The 18658-nt window shown below is 50.2% G+C and overlaps 1 protein-coding gene across 5 annotated transcripts; it reads left to right on the forward strand.

The window, feature by feature from the left end:
- The first annotated feature begins 13934 nt into the window (after positions 1-13934).
- On the forward strand, positions 13935-18276 carry LOC115636001 (zinc finger protein 251-like). 5 transcript variants are annotated; one of them, XM_030535555.1, is made up of 3 exons: positions 14150-15040; positions 16087-16203; positions 17573-18276. In XM_030535555.1, the coding sequence occupies exons 1-3, from the start codon at positions 15007-15009 to the stop codon at positions 17905-17907; spliced, it is 486 nt and encodes a 161-aa protein (XP_030391415.1). In that variant the 5' UTR covers positions 14150-15006; the 3' UTR covers positions 17908-18276. The 5 variants fall into 5 exon arrangements, 4 of the variants coding, with proteins under 4 accessions (XP_030391415.1, XP_030391413.1, XP_030391414.1 ...); XM_030535553.1 differs by having other exon boundaries at positions 14152-15040; positions 17570-18276; XM_030535554.1 differs by having other exon boundaries at positions 14176-15040; positions 16090-16203; positions 17570-18276.
- The last annotated feature ends 382 nt before the right edge of the window (positions 18277-18658 follow it).

Consider the following 18658-nt stretch of genomic DNA (forward strand, 5'->3'; position numbering starts at 1 on the left):
AGTGAAGTAGATATGATGGCTATTCCTAGAATTTGTACTGTGTTACATGAAAGAAGCCCTTATTGTTATTTGGTTACCCAATTAGTGAATAATCAAACGAATACCCAAAGAGTTTGTTCTGCCACTGGAAATTTTACCTGTACTGAAATCATTCCAGTGACTGATAATGTAACCTGTACCTTATTGCAATACACACCCTCTTATGCTATTAACATTAATGCCTCCTAGAAATATATAAAGGTATACAACCAACAGATGTGGTATAGCTCTACACCAAAGAGAGATGTATTAGGATATCAATGGACTATGATTAATACAACACTAGGGACTGTCAAATTTACATTGCCCTTATCCAGTTTCCAAATCACCTCTACATACCCAAATCGCTCACAAGGGGCTGCCATTAGATTAGCGCAACAGAGGACCGGGGTTATTTCCTCTGGAAAAAGAGGGTCTTGACCAGATCCCCATGGGATGGGGCCAATAGTTCAGCAGACATTCGGAATATTCTTAAAAGCCAAGAACATGATGAGAAATTGGACCAACTAGAAAAGGCCACCAGTCTTATCTCTGAGGCTCAGCTAAACCAAGTACAGGCTGGAGTTGGTGAGTTACATGTCATTTCCACCCTTAGTTCTATGACCCAGAAGTTATTGAGAGAGATGGTATTGAATATCACTGAGGCTGGGAAGGCATTGCAGTGGGATCTAGCATGTTCAGAAATTCAGGATTTCCTGAATGACCAGCTAATGGCCATTCGGAGTGATCTTGAGCACCAGACTTTGCCCACTGCCCTTACAGACACATCAGGAGTACCATCTGATCTGTGGTCATGGAGACATACTTGGACACTTTCTGAGTGGAAGTGTGGACATTCACAGTGCTCCTTCCATGCATTTGGACCAGTTAGGGGGGTGTGGGTTCCCACATACCGAATCCTGATGGCTCCATGGGGAGGATGCATGTGGGACTGGATTATTCATCGAGACATCTGGGAAAATAGACCATCTGGTATACCTTACTGATTTACAGTCAGTGCCCCTAGAATAACACCTGATATTTTGGATAGGAATAGGGAGTCAATGGACATTTTGGCTGTTAGAACCCCTACAGCTTCAGTGTATCCATAAACTGAAGCCAGGGGAAGTTGTCGCTGTTCATGATAACGTTTACTGGGAGGGTAGAAGACAAAGAATATCCTGACAGGACACCTACTTTTTCAAGCTAATGATAGCTGTGTGTACGTTAAAACCACCACATTGCAAGATATACATGTTAATCTCATTACCACTGCAGGCAATCATATTGTTTATTGGCCTGCAGATAGAATTTTGCAAGTAGCCCTTAGTTTTCAGATACCCTTTAACTGGAGCAGCTTAGTACCTGATCGATTTCAAAATTTGCTTTCATTGTTACCAGAGGTTCAAAGAATCTCTGAAATATAAGAGCAAATTCACATGCTTCAAAATATATATCAAGCTGAAAAGAATGCCTTTCACACAGCTTATAGAGTGTCTACTTTGTGTACTAAGTATGATGCATTGTGCTTTGTAACCAAAACTGTACAACAACCTCATCATATTATTGCTATGGGAATGTTATTGCTTACATTGCTGTTAGTTAGTTTAGGATTATGTTATTGTTGTTGTAAAAGACATAATAATAGTAATACCTTTCATGTCCATGCTAATCATGAATTCTCATTATATCCAATGAAAACCCCTAAGGTTGAAACATCTGATGTAGAATCAGAAATCCATGGTTTAATGCAAATAGAGATTTGAGAATATCTGTTGTACTAGAAGTACAAAAGGGGGGAGTGTGGAAGAAGGGAAAGAATTGACAAGGATTTGTAGGGGATCTTAATGCATGTCGCTGTGTTAGCAAGAGTTAGGCCAGCTGTAACCCTAATGACGTGAGACTTGTAGAAGTGAGGATAGTGTGAGGCAAGTAGGAAAGAACTGTGTGAGAAGTTATCACGACCTTGCACTGATAATCAAATACGTAGACTGGTGCCTAGAGGTGAGAAAAATAAGATAGCAGGATAGCCTATGTATAAACAAAATGCAGCCGTTGCTCATTATTGTCTGTATTATTGCTTGGTTATTGTCTGTAACAAAGATATAAGTGCTTGCTGTAATTGTTTACCTGTTGAGAGACCTGTCCGGGACTGGGGCAACCCTGTGTCCTAGGGCACTCCGTCTCTCTATTGCAATTGCTTGAGAAATAATAAAGTATTTGATTTTGCTGCACCCAAAGAAAAAGCGAGAACTGCGTTTTTCTCCGACAAAGGGAATGAACAGAACAGGTAACCAACAAATGATCCACCCCATCACCGATTCCCAGCTTCTGGCAAACAGAGGCTAGAGACACCATTCCTGCCCATCCTGCCTGTGACACTGGCAGATGAGGTGTTAGCTCTTGCAAAAGTCCCCATGTCTTCACTGAACAGGGACAAACACACAGTGGAATCAGTCTGACTCACCTGTGTTAGTATGGTTAAAACAGGTATTAGGACTATAAGAATGTGTTTACACTTTATTGAATGCTTGTGAGTTGCTGCCTGGGTTAATATCTGACTACTGCATTGTGAGCCTCTGTGGCTCTGTAAATTATCAGACAGAACAGAGACTTTACCTAGGTGAAGTGCTGATTGGCAATCGAATGCATTACACCCTGTCTGGCAGGAAAGGTCCATCAACACCAGATAGACTATTATGCGATGTTAAAGATGACAAAAGACTGTTGTTGTGCTCTTGACTTCCCATTAGCTGAGTTTGCAGCTCACAGCACATGGCAGGAAAGGGATGAAAAACCCCATACAGAAGGAACTGATTATCTGTATGCTGCTTGGACTCGGGGGGGTGGGGGGGAGAGGCGAAGTTTCTAGGCATAAGCAAGAGATCCCCAGCTGATTAGCCTGTGTTAGTCCTAAGGAAGATATAGGGCTTGCTTATTATAGAAGCTTCTATTACCTTTTGAAATTTAAGACTGTAACTTCTCTGCATCTATAGGATTACCTGCTTTAACTTCGTAAACAACTCTCATTTCCTTTTATATTAGTCTTAATACAGGTTATTACAGGACTGGCTACAAGTATTGTCTTTGTTGTGAGATCTAAGATTCAATTGACCTCAGTACGTGACTGGTCCTTTGGGACAAGGTCAGGTTGACAAAGCCCTGGCTGGGATGATTTAGTTGAGGATTGGTCCTGCGTTGAGCAGGGGGTTGGACTAGATGACCTCCTGAGGTTCCTTCCAACCCTCATATTCTATGATTCTATGACTGGCAGTAACCTGAACATTGCTGTGATTCATGGGCAAAGGCAGTGGTTCTGAACCAGGGGACCTGGGCCAGCCGGGGGCCACTAGCAGGTTTCAGGGCAGGCGCCAAGCAAGGCCAGCATTCGACTCACTGAGGTCCAGGGCAGAAAGCTAAAGTGGAAGAAAGTGCCCGGAGGACTCAGGCAGAAGGTTGAGCCCTGACACACTACTGGCTTAGAGGGTCTCTGCCAGTCAGGAAGGGCTAGCAGCGAGGGAAGACTGGCAACTGATGGTTTGAGGGGTAAAGAGGTTTGGGGTATGGTGGGGGAAGAAGTGACTGGGACTGGATAATCTGGGGCTGGGCAGTCTCCATAGGGGACATTTGCTCCTCCTGTGCCCTTTCCACACCTTCTTGTGAGTAGAGAATGACCACCCTGTCCCCACCCCCAGAGCCAGCCGTGTCTCAGGACTCTCCCAAGTTGCACGCACTAGCTCTCTCCCCATTTGGGGTATAGCTCGGGGCAACAAATTGCCACCAAGATGAACCCAGCTGAATGCTGCTTGTTCTAGTGCCACAGGGGCCTCTGGTGGGTGAAAGGCACAACTGTAGCACTTCTCAGGTAGAATGTATTTTCTTCAAGCCAAAAAAAGTAATTCTGTGCTGGACGTGAATTCTATGCATACGCAGCGGTGCAGAATTCCCACGAGTAACTCACACCTGGCACAAACATAACCTGCTCACTCCCATCTCTTCTCCCTATGTGTCGAGTCCCAGAGCTGCTGCTGTCATTAATGCACACAGGCTTTTACTCCCGTTAGTCCTAGCAAGACCCAATCCAGTGACAGGACTGAACCCTTATTCTCCTATCACATGGGACAGTCTCAGCTGAGGGGGAGGTGAGATGGGGAGGGATTACAAAGGGGAAAGTTGTTGTACCCATGTTGGTCCCAGGATAGCAAAAAGGTATTTTTAATTGGTTCTAAAAAAATTACCTCACCCACCTTGTCTCTCCAAGAGATCTGAAAGTGGCACAAGGAGACAAACAGGAAGACAGAGCTCAGGACTCTAAACCAAACATTGCAAACCCCTGGAAGAAACTACATTTCCCTTCTGCCCTTGGGTATGTTTGTATCCTACATGAGGGACCACCCCATTCCCCTCACAGCAGCAAAGGGAGACTGAAGCCAGCCCCAGATGGTCTTTCCCAATCCTAGCATGTTTGTTTTGACAGTTTGTGCATGGTGGGTGCACGGGCTGGGTACAGCTGGACCGATCTGCAGATTGGAAAGTCAGGGCGACTCTAGCACAGCTTGGGGGCTGTGGGCAGGGGGAGCAGTTCTGGAGCTGGGCCTCTGTCCTCTCTAGCTCCCATGGCACATGGCTCTGGCAGCATCAAGTGGGTCCATCACTGCAGGGGAAGGTTGGGGTAGTGTCTGAGATCAGGTTGAGAACTGGAGGGGGGCCCATGCTCAAGAATGGGGGATGGAATTCACCTCCCTACCCCTCTGCAGAGCTCAGCAACTAGGGCCTTATCCAGTGAAGTGAATTTCACTCTGGGTGACTTTGAGTCAGCCACGGAAAGATCCTTGTGCCTTCGGTTCCACACTGGCCACAGGAGTTTACTAGTTCTCCCTCCCCAGACGGCCGGGGGCAGCCAGGGATAATTAGTGGGTTATGGGAATTAGAAGATGAAAATTCACTAAGAACAATGATATTTGTGTGTTTATTATTAAATCCCCAGACACCCAGCAATCCCCATCCTCCTTCTGATGAGCTATAAATATCTAAGGGACTCAGCTACTGATCCTGCAGTCAGTTCCTGCTCTTCCCCACTTTCTACAGCAGCACTTTTAAGAACAGGGCAGGGAAACATGTAAATACTTTGAACCAAATTCCAGAAGCTGCTGAGCATGGAGAAGTTAAATGAAACCAAGCTTCCGTCTCTCCAAGGACCTGGCCCCTAGTGCAAAATAACAGACACTCCCCAGATATCTGAAATGGTCACTTCATAACTGATAAAATGTTATTAATCTGTTCATTTCTGGGAATTACCCATAAGAGAAACAACTCAGTGACGGTGATATCCTGAGGAAAAGATGTCATGTGTCTTTAGATCACATCCATTTGTAACCTGGAACTTTATACACTAAAATGCCTAATTCGTAGCCCTACGGTGATTGACTAGTGTCACTATAGGGCAGAATTAAGGTTGGTGCCTTAGTTGTGAATTTCCATCCCCTAACATATTGCAATTGCTGTTAAGTGGGTTTGATAAAATTCATTTTGTCTATTTCTTTCTTTTAATTTCAATAGATAGCCATCTTTATTTTTAAGCCCTTTTTTCAATGTTTACAATTTCAATGTTCAGAGCTGTGGGAAGTTATGGGAGTAGTCAGACAACAATTATTTAATTATAGTAACTGCTGAGATTCCAAAAGCCAAATCATATAACTGTTCAAAGAGAAATTGTCAATGTCACACCCAAAATTTACAGTGTAAATATCCTTAAATCAAATTTCACTTTCTCCAGAAGCATTTCTGTATATTACTTATACAAATATTTTTTCATGTGTGTGTGTGTACAGTGAAATCAACATTTACTGCAACTTATTCATAAAAATCTAATCATTTCAAGCATAATTTTAAGTAATGAAGTACTTGAATTCTTTCACTTCCTAGACTGGAATGTTTCATTTCAGGATAATTACACCATCCCTGTGATGTATTTTACTCTCAGTACCATAACCCTCTTGTGATGTAGCTCCTGTCTGGGAGCTCTGCTGAGGCCAGTGGCATTATGATCAAGTGACACACTGACACATGAGCAGACACACATGGGGGAGGATGGAGGATGAGGTAACATGGAGCCTACCAGGGTTGAACCTGGCCCTAAGAACAAACCCCCTCTGAGCCTCTCCTCTCTCCCACCTCCCAGAGTCAGTAATTCTGAGAAATCGTTCCCTGAAATCGAAATAGCCCCACTCCAAGAGACTGTGATTAACGCAGGTACCTTAAGGGCCCCTGCCTGGATGAGGAGGATGAAGAATTTCAGTAAAAATGGGTTAGCCTGGCAGAGGGCACAGCTGACGTGAGACTGGGAGCCAAGTTGACCAAGAGGCCAGAACTCATGGAGGGTTTAGGAGAAGTCAACAGGACTGGATAGAGGCATTTCAGTGTATTTGCTCCATTAACCATTCTGCCATGTATTTAATTCAGAAACTTTTCATTCCCATCTAAACACCTTGGAGCTAAGCTAGGTTGATGCATTTCCACTTACAGTGGTACAGTTGTAATTAGATGCTTAATCAGATGCTTATGCAACACAAAGCAGTCAATAATGGGTGTGCTTTCATTCATTAACTTGACTGTGTGCTGTGCAGCGCTTTTAAAAAAAGATGGCATGAGGGAGTGTCAAAATTTTAGGCATTAAGAAATGGTAAGTAGGTGTCAGTTCATTTCTCATGCGTTTCTCTCATCATTTTAATGTCAGTTTTGAATCACTATTAATACCATGTTCTTTTAATAGCAGCAGGGTCCATTTGTATAATTGTTTGCAAGATTTCATTGGATATTGTGAACCAGCCATCTTAACCTTTTATTTTCAGATTCCTAAATACAACCCAGCGCACCTCTCCTGAAAGACTGCAAGCCCTGGCCGGTGACATGTTCTTTAGAGGGCTAACACCTGACGAGCCCTTTCACCCTAAAAACGAGCCCCACCAAAAACGCTATAGGGAACCCGGTCATTACAGCTGACCGTCACTAGGTATAGTTCCATCAGCTACGGGTCAACATTCAAATGGTTCTGTTTGTTTATCTTTCAATCAGCTTTGCAATTCTTAGATCCCATTTAAAAACTGGAAGTGAAATAACCGAAACAAGTTAAGAAGAGAGCGGCATCGTGCATAGGTGGGGGTAAAACAATAAATGGAAAGAACTGACTATGAAAAAAGGAACATCTCAAACTATCAGAGCCCCAGACCCCCATCCAGCTGAACCCACCCCAGCCAGGCATAACAAGCTGGGTTCTTGAAAAATTGCCCAGCCCGTCTGGCAGTGAACGCTGCGTGTTCCAGGCAGAGCTACGGTCTGTGCGTCTGCTCTGCTGACATGCTGCTTTGGCACGGAAGGCACCACGGCCACAGGGAGCAGAGACATGGACTCCTACAAAACACATTCCCAGATACACCTCCAATGCCTCACCCTCCCTGCCTCCCCACTGTCTGCCATCCCCTCCCCCACCTCCACATGGCCATTCTCAGCCTATTGCTAACAGTTCCTCCCAGCCTTCAGCGCTATAAATAAATAAAATATGGTGTTACAAAAGGTAGGTTGTGCCAGAGAAACCTGACCTGGATGTCAGTAAGGTTTTTGATACAGTTCCACATGGGAAACTATTCATTAAATTGGAGACGATGGGGATTAATATGAGAACCGAAAGGTCAATAAATAAATGGTTAAAGGGGAGTCTACAAGGGGGTCATATTGAACAGTGAGTTGTCAGGCTGGAGGGAGTTACTAGTGGAGTTCCTCAGATCAGTCTTGGGACCAATCTTACTCAACACTTTTATTAGTGATCTTGGCACAAGAAGTGGGAGTGGGATACAAAGCCAGGAGGGATTGCCAATATGGAGGAGGACAGGAAAATCATACAAGAAAATCTGCATGTCCTTGAAAGATGGAGTAATAGAAATGGGATGAAAATTAATAGTGCACAAATTCTAGTTGTTAGTCCCCAAGTGCATAATTTTGCAATAAGCTGGGGATTTGTCAATTGGAAGTGACAGAGGAAGAGACTGGTTGATCACAGGATAATTATGAGCTGCCAATGTGATGCAGCCATGAAATAGGTTAATGCAGTCCTAGGATACATCAGGTGAGGTATTTCCAGCAGACACATGAAAGGGTTAGTACTGTTATAAAAGGCACCGATGAGACCTCATCTGAAATACACCTCTACCTTCTGCCCTTAAAGTCTGTGAGTCTATAAACTGTGCTTTGTGTTGCACAGACACTGATGGAGATCAGGGCCCCATCGTGCAGCACATGGCAGAGAACCTGACTGAGATCAGCACCCCCATTCTGCTGGGCACTGCACAGACAGAGCGGGACAGTAATTGCCCCAAAGAGATCATAATCCAAGGAGACAATGGGTAGGAGGAAAACAGAGAGGGGCTGTGACTTCCCCAAGGTCACCAAGCAGGTCAGGGACAAAGCCAGGAACAGACCCCGTTAACGCCAGAGCCACATCACCCGCAGCTTGGAAAGGTCCCCAGACCTCACTGTATTAGGCTGCAGGAAGAGGTGGTTTGTCCATGGATGCACAGGCTGTCTTGGCAGGGCAGCTCAGCTGCAGTCCCTGCACACAGCTGGGTGTGTGTGTCATGGGTCAGGAGAATTCAGTGTCCAGTCCTGTGTGGCTGTGCTCCTGGCTCATCCCTCCAGCACTCACTGCTGCCCCTCCCTTACCAGCTGCACTGTTCAGCCAGACCCAGGCCTCTGCAAGGTCACTGCCCTTCCCACCCCACCACTTCAAACATTCAAACAGGGACATGGTGCACCAGTGCCAGAGTGCACTAGTGTAAATTCTGTCTCTACTAAGGGTTTGCACCAGTGCCTAAAACACCAGTGTGGCAGAGACCTTCAGTGCCCAAAACGGCAGCACGGTGGCACTAGAACTGAGATCTAGTTCTAGCTCTGTCACAGACCTTGCACACATCAATGTTTCTCCTCCCAACTTTAGTCTCTTTACCCAGCTGCCCACTCACTGGGGTCTCCTCTCTCTCCACAGCTGCTCACCACTAAAATCTGTGGGCGTGTCACCAGAGCTGAGCTAGTTCAGCTCTGGAATAGTCTTACAAGCGGGGGCTGTGGAGTCTCTTTCCCCAGAAGTTTTTAAGAACAGGTAGGACAAACCTCTGTCAGAGATAATCAACATATACTTGGTCCTGCCTCAGCAGAGAGAGCTGGACTTAGGACCTCAAGATGTCATTATCTAGCCCTACATTTCTAGGATGCTATGCAATATATACGTATAAAACAACATACATAGAAAAACCACACAACAACATGATGTCAGGCCATTAAAAAAACAACAACAAAACAAAAAACTACATTGCACTGCATAAAATGACACAACACTAAGGAGAAGAAAGCAACACAATGCAAACTAACACACCTTAGGACAAAAGTATACATTGCAAAATAGCTCAACTCAAACCAACATAACACAGGCTATGGCTACACTTGAAATTTCAAAGCGCTGCCGCGGCAGTGCTTTGAAGTGTGAGTGTGGTCAGAGCGCCAGCACTGGGAGAGAGCTCTCCCAGCGCTGCACGTAAACCACATCCTCTACGGGTGTAGCTTGCAGCGCTGATTACACTGAGGCTTTACAGCGCTGTATCTTGCAGCGCTCAGGGGGGTGTTTTTTCACACCCCTGAGCGCGAAAGTTGCAGCGCTGTAAAGTGCCAGTGTAGCCATGGCCACAGACACAAAACAAGCTGAGGCAAAACAGCGCACCATAAAACTATCCAACACAACATGGTGCATCATAGGTCCAAAAGGCACCATGCAAAACAGCTCAGCGTAGAACAGAGCTGTCATGGCTTAAACCCCCACTCTGAACCTTAGCGTCCAAAAGATGGGGTACCAGCATGAATTCAATTACCAGCTTAGAACTTGTAGCGCTGCCACCAAGCAGGAATTCCAGTGCCTGGTACATTCTGGTCCCCCCAAAACCTTGACCGGGGACCCCCAAGACCCAGTCCCTTTGGATCTGAACACAAGGAAAGTAAACCCTTTCCCTCACCGTTGCCTCTCCCAGGCTTCCCCACCCTGGGTTACCCTGGAAGATCACTGTGATTCAAACTCCTTGAAGCTTAAAACAGAGAGGAAAATTCACCTTCCCCCCTTCTTCTCTCTCCCCCTTCCAGACTCTCCCTGAGAGAGAAAGTAATCCTAACACAGAGAGAAAATTAACCTCTCTCTCCCCCTTCCCTCCTTTCTCCCCACTAATTCCCTGGTGGATCCAGACCCAGCCCCATAGGGTCTCACACCAGAATAAAAAAACAATCAGGTTCTTAAACAAGAAAAGCTTTTAATTAAAGAAAAAAAACAGTAAAAATTATCTTTGTAAATTTAAGATGGAATATATTACAGGGTCTTTCAGCTATAGACACTGGGAATACCCTCCCAGCCTAAGTATACAAGTACAAATTAAAATCCTTTCAGCCAAATACAAATCTGAACTCCTTCCAGCCAAATACACGTTTGCAAATAAAGAAAACAAATATAAGCCTAACTGGCCTGATCTATCTAGTACTTACTATTCTGAGCACATAAGAGCCTGTTTCGGAGAGATTGGAGAGAAACCTGGTTGCACATCTGGTCACTCTCAGAACCCAGAAAGAATAACCACCAAACTCTAACAGCACACACAAAAACTTCCCTCCCTCAAGATTTGAAAGTATCCTGTCCCCTGATTGGTCCTCTGGTCGGTCAGGTGACAGCCAGGCTCACTGAACTTGTTAACCCTTTACAGGCAAAAGACACATGAAGTACTCCTGTTCTATTAACCCTTAACTATCTGTTTATGACAAGGGCACAGCACAAAAGAGAATTATTTCAATGTAGGCCTGGAAGGGATCTTGAGAGGGCGTCTACTCCAGCCTCCTGTGCTGAGGCAGGACCAAGTATCCCTAGACATTCCCAGACTGGTGTATCTCTAACCTGGTCTTAAAAACCTCCAGTGAAGGAAATTCCACAGCCTCCCTTGGAAGCCAATGCAAGGCAAACACAGGCAAAAACAACACTGTACACACACACGCTGGGCTTGGGGTTAAGGGGAGAGGCAAGAACTGAAACAAACTGGGTTCAGTTCCCAGTTTGCCCCAAATTCTCCATGCAAACTTGAGCAAATTACTTCAGCTCTCTGAGCTTCAGTTTCCCCATTTGTAAAATGGAGAGTCCCCTCCCACAATTGGCCTAGTTAGCCTTTGAGCTTTTAGAGGCAAGGCCTCTCTGTCACTGTGGGCATCTCGACACTGCAGTCAGACACCGGCGGCTGGCCTGTGCCCGCTGACTTGGGCTCACACGTCTCAGGCTGCAGGGCTGTTTAATTGTGGTGTCCATGTTCCGGCTGGGGCTGCAGCCCAAGGTCTGGCATCCTCCCACCTCACAGGGTCCTACAGCCTGGCTACAGCCCAAGCCCAGACATCTACACTGTAATTAAACAGCCCCTTCGCCTGAGCCCTGTGAGCCTGAGTCAGCTGGCATGGAACCAGCTGGTGATTTTTGACAGCAGGGTAGAGATACTCTTGGTGTCTTTTCCGCACCTGTCAGAATGGGGACTCTGATCTTGGTCAGTGTTTGTGCAGAGCCCTGCACAATAGGAAGCCTCATCTCAGTTGGGGACTCTGCAACTCCCAGCATTACAGGATCCCTGATTTTGTTTAGGGCCCCTGCAGCAACTGGCAAAATGTGGGGGCAGGATCTCTGTCAGGGTCTGTGCAGTGCCCAGTACAGTGATGGGGTGTGATCTTCGACAGGGTCAGTGCAATGCAAGGTCCAACGGGGACACAGATCTCAGTCAAGGTCTCTGAAGTGCCCAGAACAATGGAGGCAGCAGTTTGGGTCACAGTCATGCACTGCCTGGCACAAGGGGGGCCGTGATCTCGGTGCAGGTCTCAGTTTTACCTGGCACAACAGTGGGGTCTGATCTCAGCTAGGGTCTCTTCAGCGCCTGGCAGAACAGGACCCAGATCTCAGTTGGGGTCTCTTCAGCACCTGGCAGAACAGGGCCACGCTCACTACGATAAGAGCCCTGATCTCAGTCACACACCTGGAGAGAAAAGCAGGAAGATTTTTGAGAATTTGATATTAGTATTTCAGAACTGAGAAGAAAATGGGGCACAAACTAAACATTTGCCAACATAAGGGACAAGCATCAACATGTGGGGAGATTTTATGTCACCATTCAACAGTTCAAGGGAAAAGAGGGGAAACTGGAGGAATTATACAGGGATATTGAATCAACAACAGAATGGGACAGATTCATCTTGCCTCACACTCACAGGGCCAGGAGGGAGCCCTGGGTGATGTCTTTTCACAGGGGAAAGGAGTGGGGCTGCAGTCAGAAGGTCGCTGCCTGTGGGGAGGGGCTGGCAATAGGGTCTGGGAATGTGACTAGCAGGTGATGGGGGGGGAAGGGGAGGAGTAGCTGGACTGGGAAACCTGGGGCTGGCCCCTTTCTATGGGGAACACTTGCTCCTCCCTCCCCTTCCTGGCCCTTTCCACGCCATGTTGCCAGCAGAGAGGGGCCCCCCCAGCCCAGCCCAGAGGTGTCCCTGTCTCAGGGCCCACCCAGCCTCTGCCCATTAACCCTCTGCCCAGTTCAGAAATCGCTCCAGGGAACCATTTCCCACCTACACAAGGACAAATCACTGCAGGTGAAAATGGGGGGAAACACCCCAAACCTGAGATTTGAACTGGCCATTGGCCAAGGGGAGAGAAAATAGGGCACAATCGGGTGAGGGGAACAGGGAACTTCTCAGGGATTTGAGGGAAGAGGGGGTCACCCTGGGTGTTGCTGGTTGCTCTCTAGGGAGAAAGGGGGCAGGACGGGAGAGGAGGGGGGTCCCCACGAGAGGGGGCGGCGGTAAATCCGAGGGGATCTGAGCCCCCCCCTTCTCTCCCCGCTCCTGGGGGGTCACCTGCTCTTCCCCCCCCCCCCGGCCATGTCCGGGCTGCACAGACATTTCCCACCCGCCCCTTTCCCAGCCCAGTCTCACTCCCCCCCCAGCCCCACGCAGGGACCCCAGTGGGGCCGGGCCCCTCCCCCCAGCACCCCCCGTGGGGCCCCAGGGCAGAGCCTGGCCGGGCCCGGGGGGCGCTGGGCTCCTGCGGGGACAGCAGCTCCGAGCTCCCTGCAGGCGCTGCCCCCCCCCGGGAGCAGATCCCGGCGCTGTGAGATGCCGGGTTCCCCCCCCCCGACACTGGGGCAGAGTCACCGCCCGGCCCAGACCCCGGCCCCGCCCCCGGGGCTCGCTCCGGGACCTGGAGGCTGCAGCTCCGCAGCGGGGCGGGCAGAGCCCGGGGCGGCCCCAGGGCGGCTCCAGCGGGGCAGGGCCCGGGCCGGGCACGGGGGGGGGGTTAATGAAGGGCTCTCCCGCCGCGATCTGCGCATGCCCAGAGCCCCAACGGCACAAACCCTTCTCCAGCCCCGGGAGAGGCTCCAACGGCCCCGCGCGAACCAGGCAGAGCCGGAGCGGCCCGCGCACGTTTGCAACTCGGCTCCGCCTCCCAGCGACGTCCCTTCCGCTCCGGGGACAGTCAGAAACTACATCTCCCAGCCTGCCTCGGGGGCGCTTCCGCCCTCTCTAGCCCAGGGAAGGGACGTGTCGGGGGCCAGCCTGAGCCTCCCCCCACCGCTCATCCTTTCCCCTGGCCCCACCCCGTCTCCCAGCCGGTGCCTCTCAGATCCTTTTCCCGGAGAGCGGCAGAGCTGGGGGGGCTTGGGACCCCCACGTAATAACCATCCCCCCAGCCCTGACTCCCCCCGGTAGGAGCGTCCCCGCCCCGCGCTACACCCGGCCTCACCGCGCTGCCCCGCGGGCTGCAGGGCTGGAGCTGCCCCCGCGCTGCGCTCCGAGCCCCGGCCATGGCCCCGCTGCCGGCACAAAGGGGCGGGGGACAGGAAGCGGCGGCTCCTCCCCGGGCCTGGCCCTGCCCCCGGGCCCCACGCAGGGGGGTTGGGACACGCGGGGAAGCGGGAACTCGCCTCAGCCCAGAGGGGGGCAGGGGTTGGAGTAGCAGCTCGCTACCTCCCAGCGAGCGCTGCAGCCCGGGGGGTTGCAAGGTACAGGAAGGGGCTGGAGCAGCTGGGGGGTTTGCAGGGCACAGGAAGGGGCTGGAGCAGCGGGGGGAGGGGGAGTTGCAGGGCACAGGAAGGCATTAACCCCTCCTTGCCCGGCCCGGTGGGCTTCTCTGGCTGCTGTGTCGCCAGCTCAGGTCCGGGTTATTGGGGGGTTGCTGGTGGGTTCCTGCTGGAGGGAGAGGGACAGGAAATACTAAAGAGGTGGCAACTTCTGGGGAGTTAGGGCTGGAGGGGGCAGGGAATACCCTGGGTGAGGAAAGGGAGGGGGACAGAGTGCGACAAACCTGTTGGGACTTGTTTAACGTGGGTCTAGATTCGAGGAACAAACACTTGGATGTTGGGGAGAAAATTCCCTAATTTGTGAAACAGGAAATAGAGAAACCAACCCCCTGGGCAGGGCTGGGAAAACTGACCTGATTTCCCTCAGCCTGCTAGCCAGGGACTGGTGTGACATGGAAAGGGGGCACCCACCAGGGAGCTGTAGGGAAGATGTCCCGGCCCCTCACATCCAGCTGCTGGCAGTGGGGAGGGTGTTGGGTTCCTACCATGGGGTTGTATCAGCCTCTGGCTAGTAGGTGTGTGATGGATCTGCAGGCAGAGACAAGGGGTCTCTCTTTGTTCTCTCACCGTGGTGCCCCTGGCTGCTGTCAGCAGTGTGGGGATAGGACTCTGCCGACTGTTTCTCTCTCAGAGCTTCCATTTGATTGGCTCCTTTCCCCCATGAATAGTGGGGCCGTGAGTGGGGCAGCCGAGTGTTGGACTCTCGCTCTTTAAGGGGCCGGTGACCTTTGAGGAGGTGGCTGTGTACTTCACCAGGGAAGAGGGGGCTCTGCTGGACCCCACTCGGAGAGCCCTTTACAGAGACGTCATGCGGGAGAACTATGAGACTGTGACCTCGCTGGGTAAGGATTCCCATCCCCTCGGTTCTTAGAAGGGGAAATGAAAAGTTAAGGTTCACACCACTCCCACAATGCCACCTCTGCTCTGCCCGATTTCAGCAGCACCCCGACATGCCAGTGACACACACACTAGCCCTCTGCCCTCCCCTGTTACAGAGCCTTCTGGGAACAGAGCAGTCCAGCAAAAAGTCTCACAACTTCTCTTTGCTAAGATAATCGGGTTCATCTCCATCATTGCAAACAGAAGCTTCCTCCCCCTGAGCTGCTCTCCAGTACTGAACCTCCTGCACACAGACCAGCTGAGACTTGCAAAGTATTACCACCCCTTTGCCCTCACCCTGAGTTTTCTTTGTGAGTCTCTGCCTTCGCTTACCCCTCACTAAGCCCACAGATCACTCGAACATACGCCCCCAGGGTGCTGACAATCCCCATGGCAAGAACACACCCTTGGGCACCTTTGCTGACAAAGACTACAACACTCAGCACGAAATGAGGCAGAATGGGCCCCCCCCAAGTTTCACATGCACCTCTCTGCGTAGCACAGGCACAGCTCTGCCCAGCTGCTCCAACCCATCCCTCCATCAGCCAGTCACAGCTACAGCTAGCCCTGTGCACACAGCTGGAGGCATGCGGATAGATGCTGGGATTCCTGTCTGTGAACACAACACAGGCAGTGACATGTTCTTAGTCTTTCCTCGGATCGATTATGGGTTCATAGCTTTGAAGGCCAGATGTGACTATTAGGTCATGTACTCTGACGTCCTTTATACCACAGACCATAGAATTCATCCCGTTACTGCTGCATTGAGCTGAATACCTGAGTCCCTGTGGCAGTTTGTTAACCTTTGCATGGCCCACACAGAACCATCCTCTGTGGTTCTTGCCAGCTGCAGGGTTAAGGGTTGGGGGCAAAGTTAAGGTTGCATTGGAGGGGGGGGCGTTTACATTAACTTCTCATTTCCTGGTTCGCAGGGGTTTAAGTTTTGTCACCATCTATACCAGAGATGGGCAAAGTATCCTCCTGCCTCCCTTGTTTTCTTTCCCTTGAGCAGGGTTTCCAGTTTCCAAACCCTCTGTGATCTCCCAGCTGGAAGGAGGGGAAGAGCTGTGGATCCTGGATCTCCAGGGTTCAGAGGAAAGCAAGATCCTGAGAAGTCCCTGGACAGGTGAGGAGCCATCAAATCAACCCAGAAACTATAAGTGCCTGAGAGACCCAGCTGGGATTCCCCACACAGACTCTGTGAGCTCAGGACAGTCCCCAGCAGATCTCACTCCTGGCTTCCTACAGATGGTGATTGACATCTCGGCTGGAGCTGCTTCCCTTCCTACTGAGTGTTTGGATGGGATGTGAGCAGGGCCGGCCTTGGGGAAATGGCACCCTGGGCAAACTTGCATTTTGGTGCCCCGGCTCCCATGGGCATGGCACCCCCCATTCCCTCTGTCCCTCATGGGCTCCCCAGGCTCCCCACCCTCCCTTCCCTCCCCTCAGCCCCTGCACTGTGCCCCCTTTACTCCAAATACCTGCTCCTCCTTCCCTCCTAACTTCTGCCCCCTCCCAACACCTGCCCCCTCCTGTGCCCCCTTCACCCCAACCCCTTCCCCTCCCTCATGTGACCCTAATCCCAGGACTGTGCCCCCTTCACTCATACCCCCTGTACCTCCCTCCTGAATCCATGCGTGGTGTATACCCCCTTCACCCCAAACTCTGCCCCCTGCACCTTAACACCTGCCCCTTCCTGAGCCCCCAACCCCTGCACTGTGCCCCCTTTGCCCCTAACTCTTGTATCCTCCTGCACCCAAGTGGGGAACCTGACCTAGATGCACAAAGCAGCTGGCATTGCTGCTCGCTCCCCCACTGAACTGCTGCTCCTCTGCCCTATGCAGCCCTGGGGGGCCTGGGAGAGGGGAGCAAGGAGCAACCTCAGGGTTTCCTGCACCCAGGTCACTTTCCCTGCAGGCTGTGTAAGGGGAGGGTAGGAGAGCAGCTGCTCTTGATGTCTCAGCATAGCCCAGGTGGGGAAGTGACCTGGATGCAGGGAGCCCTGATGTGTGTATTGGTGGACTGTGTGTGTGTGTTGAGGGAAGATATGAAGGAGTGTGTGTATGTTGATGGGAGTGTGTGAAGGACTGTGTGGAGCAGGGCGGAGGAGGGGCCCCTCTGCTCTGGAGCAGTCACCTGGCTCTGACGGCTGGTCGTCCAACTGCCCCCTACAACTCAGGTCTCTCCCACTCCCCCACGCAGCTGCTTATCTGCCTCCCTGTGCTGCTTTCAGCAGCCCAGCGAGCCTCTCGGCAGCAGGGCAGATGGGAATCCAAACCCTGCACCCGGCATCCCCTTGGGTGGGGCACCCGTATGGCCACCCTAAAGGCCAGTCCTGGGTGTGGAGCAGAATTGATCCCCTCCATTCTCCCCTATGGGGATGAGTTTGGGGAAATTCAGTCCCTAATTTTTATTTTCTGTCTCTTCAGCACTTACTTGGGTTTGCTCTCTGCCTTTCCATCCCCAATTCTGAGATTTCTCCTCCCTTCTAGCAGGTGATGGGGTGCTGTTGGAGAGCGAGGAGCAGAATCCTCACCAGGAAGATGCTGAGCTCACCAAAGCGCATGGGGAGTTACTGCCAAGATCCAAAGGGAGCGTGTCCAGCCCCTGTGAACAGGAAAAAGCTGATGAAAGTTACCACAGACCAGAGAGAGAGCAGGGAAACCACTCAGAGGAGAAGTGGATGAACCCATTAATTGTCAGGGAACTCACAGGGACCTCAAGGAAACTATGTCCCAGGAGAAAATTCTCATGGAAAAGCGAGAGAATACATGTAGTGAGTGTGGGAGAAACTTCAATTACCACTCAGCCCTTATTCAACATGAGATAATCCACACGAAAGAGAGACCCTACGAATGCTGTGAGTGTGGGAAAAGCTTCAATCATCCCTCAGCCCTTAGTAGGCATCAGCGAATACACAGAGGAGAGAGACCCTATGAATGCTGTGAGTGCCGGACATGTTTCACTCAGAGATATACCCTTAACTCTCATCAGAGAATCCACACGGGAGAGTGACCCTACAAATGCTGCAAGTGCGGGCTAAGCTTCACTCAGAGATCAGCCCTTATCTCTCATCAGACAATGCACACGGGAGAGCGACCCTACGAATGCTGTGAGCGTGGGAAAAGCTTCTCTTGGAGCTCACACCTTACTATGCATCAGAGGATCCACACAGGAGAGAGACCCTATGAATGCAGTGAGTGAGGGAAAAGCTTCACTCATAGCTCAGGCCTTTCTAAACATCAGAGAATCCGTAAAGGAGATAAACTTCATAAAAACCTTCTCTAGAGCTGTCGAAGATTTTTTTTCTTCAATTCTTTTGACAGTTCCCAGATAGTGAGTGTTAAGGCTGTTTGCATCTTTTGCCCACTGTAGTCTCTCAGCTCCCACACATGAGTTTCCCACTTTTGAAGCTCGCCCGTCTTTGGGGTGGATCCTGTGGTCCTTTCTATCAGCTCCATTCTCCTGCGAGTCATGGGAGTGGGTGTCCTTTCTACCAGGAATGTCTATCACCCCAGATGGGGGCAATGGAGGGTGTCTTCAGCCAGTTATGTTGAGGTAAAATCTACATGGGTCTCATC

The sequence above is a fragment of the Gopherus evgoodei genome, chromosome 16 (assembly GCF_007399415.2).
Source record: "Gopherus evgoodei ecotype Sinaloan lineage chromosome 16, rGopEvg1_v1.p, whole genome shotgun sequence".
In the NCBI taxonomy this organism is placed as follows: domain Eukaryota; kingdom Metazoa; phylum Chordata; order Testudines; family Testudinidae; genus Gopherus; species Gopherus evgoodei.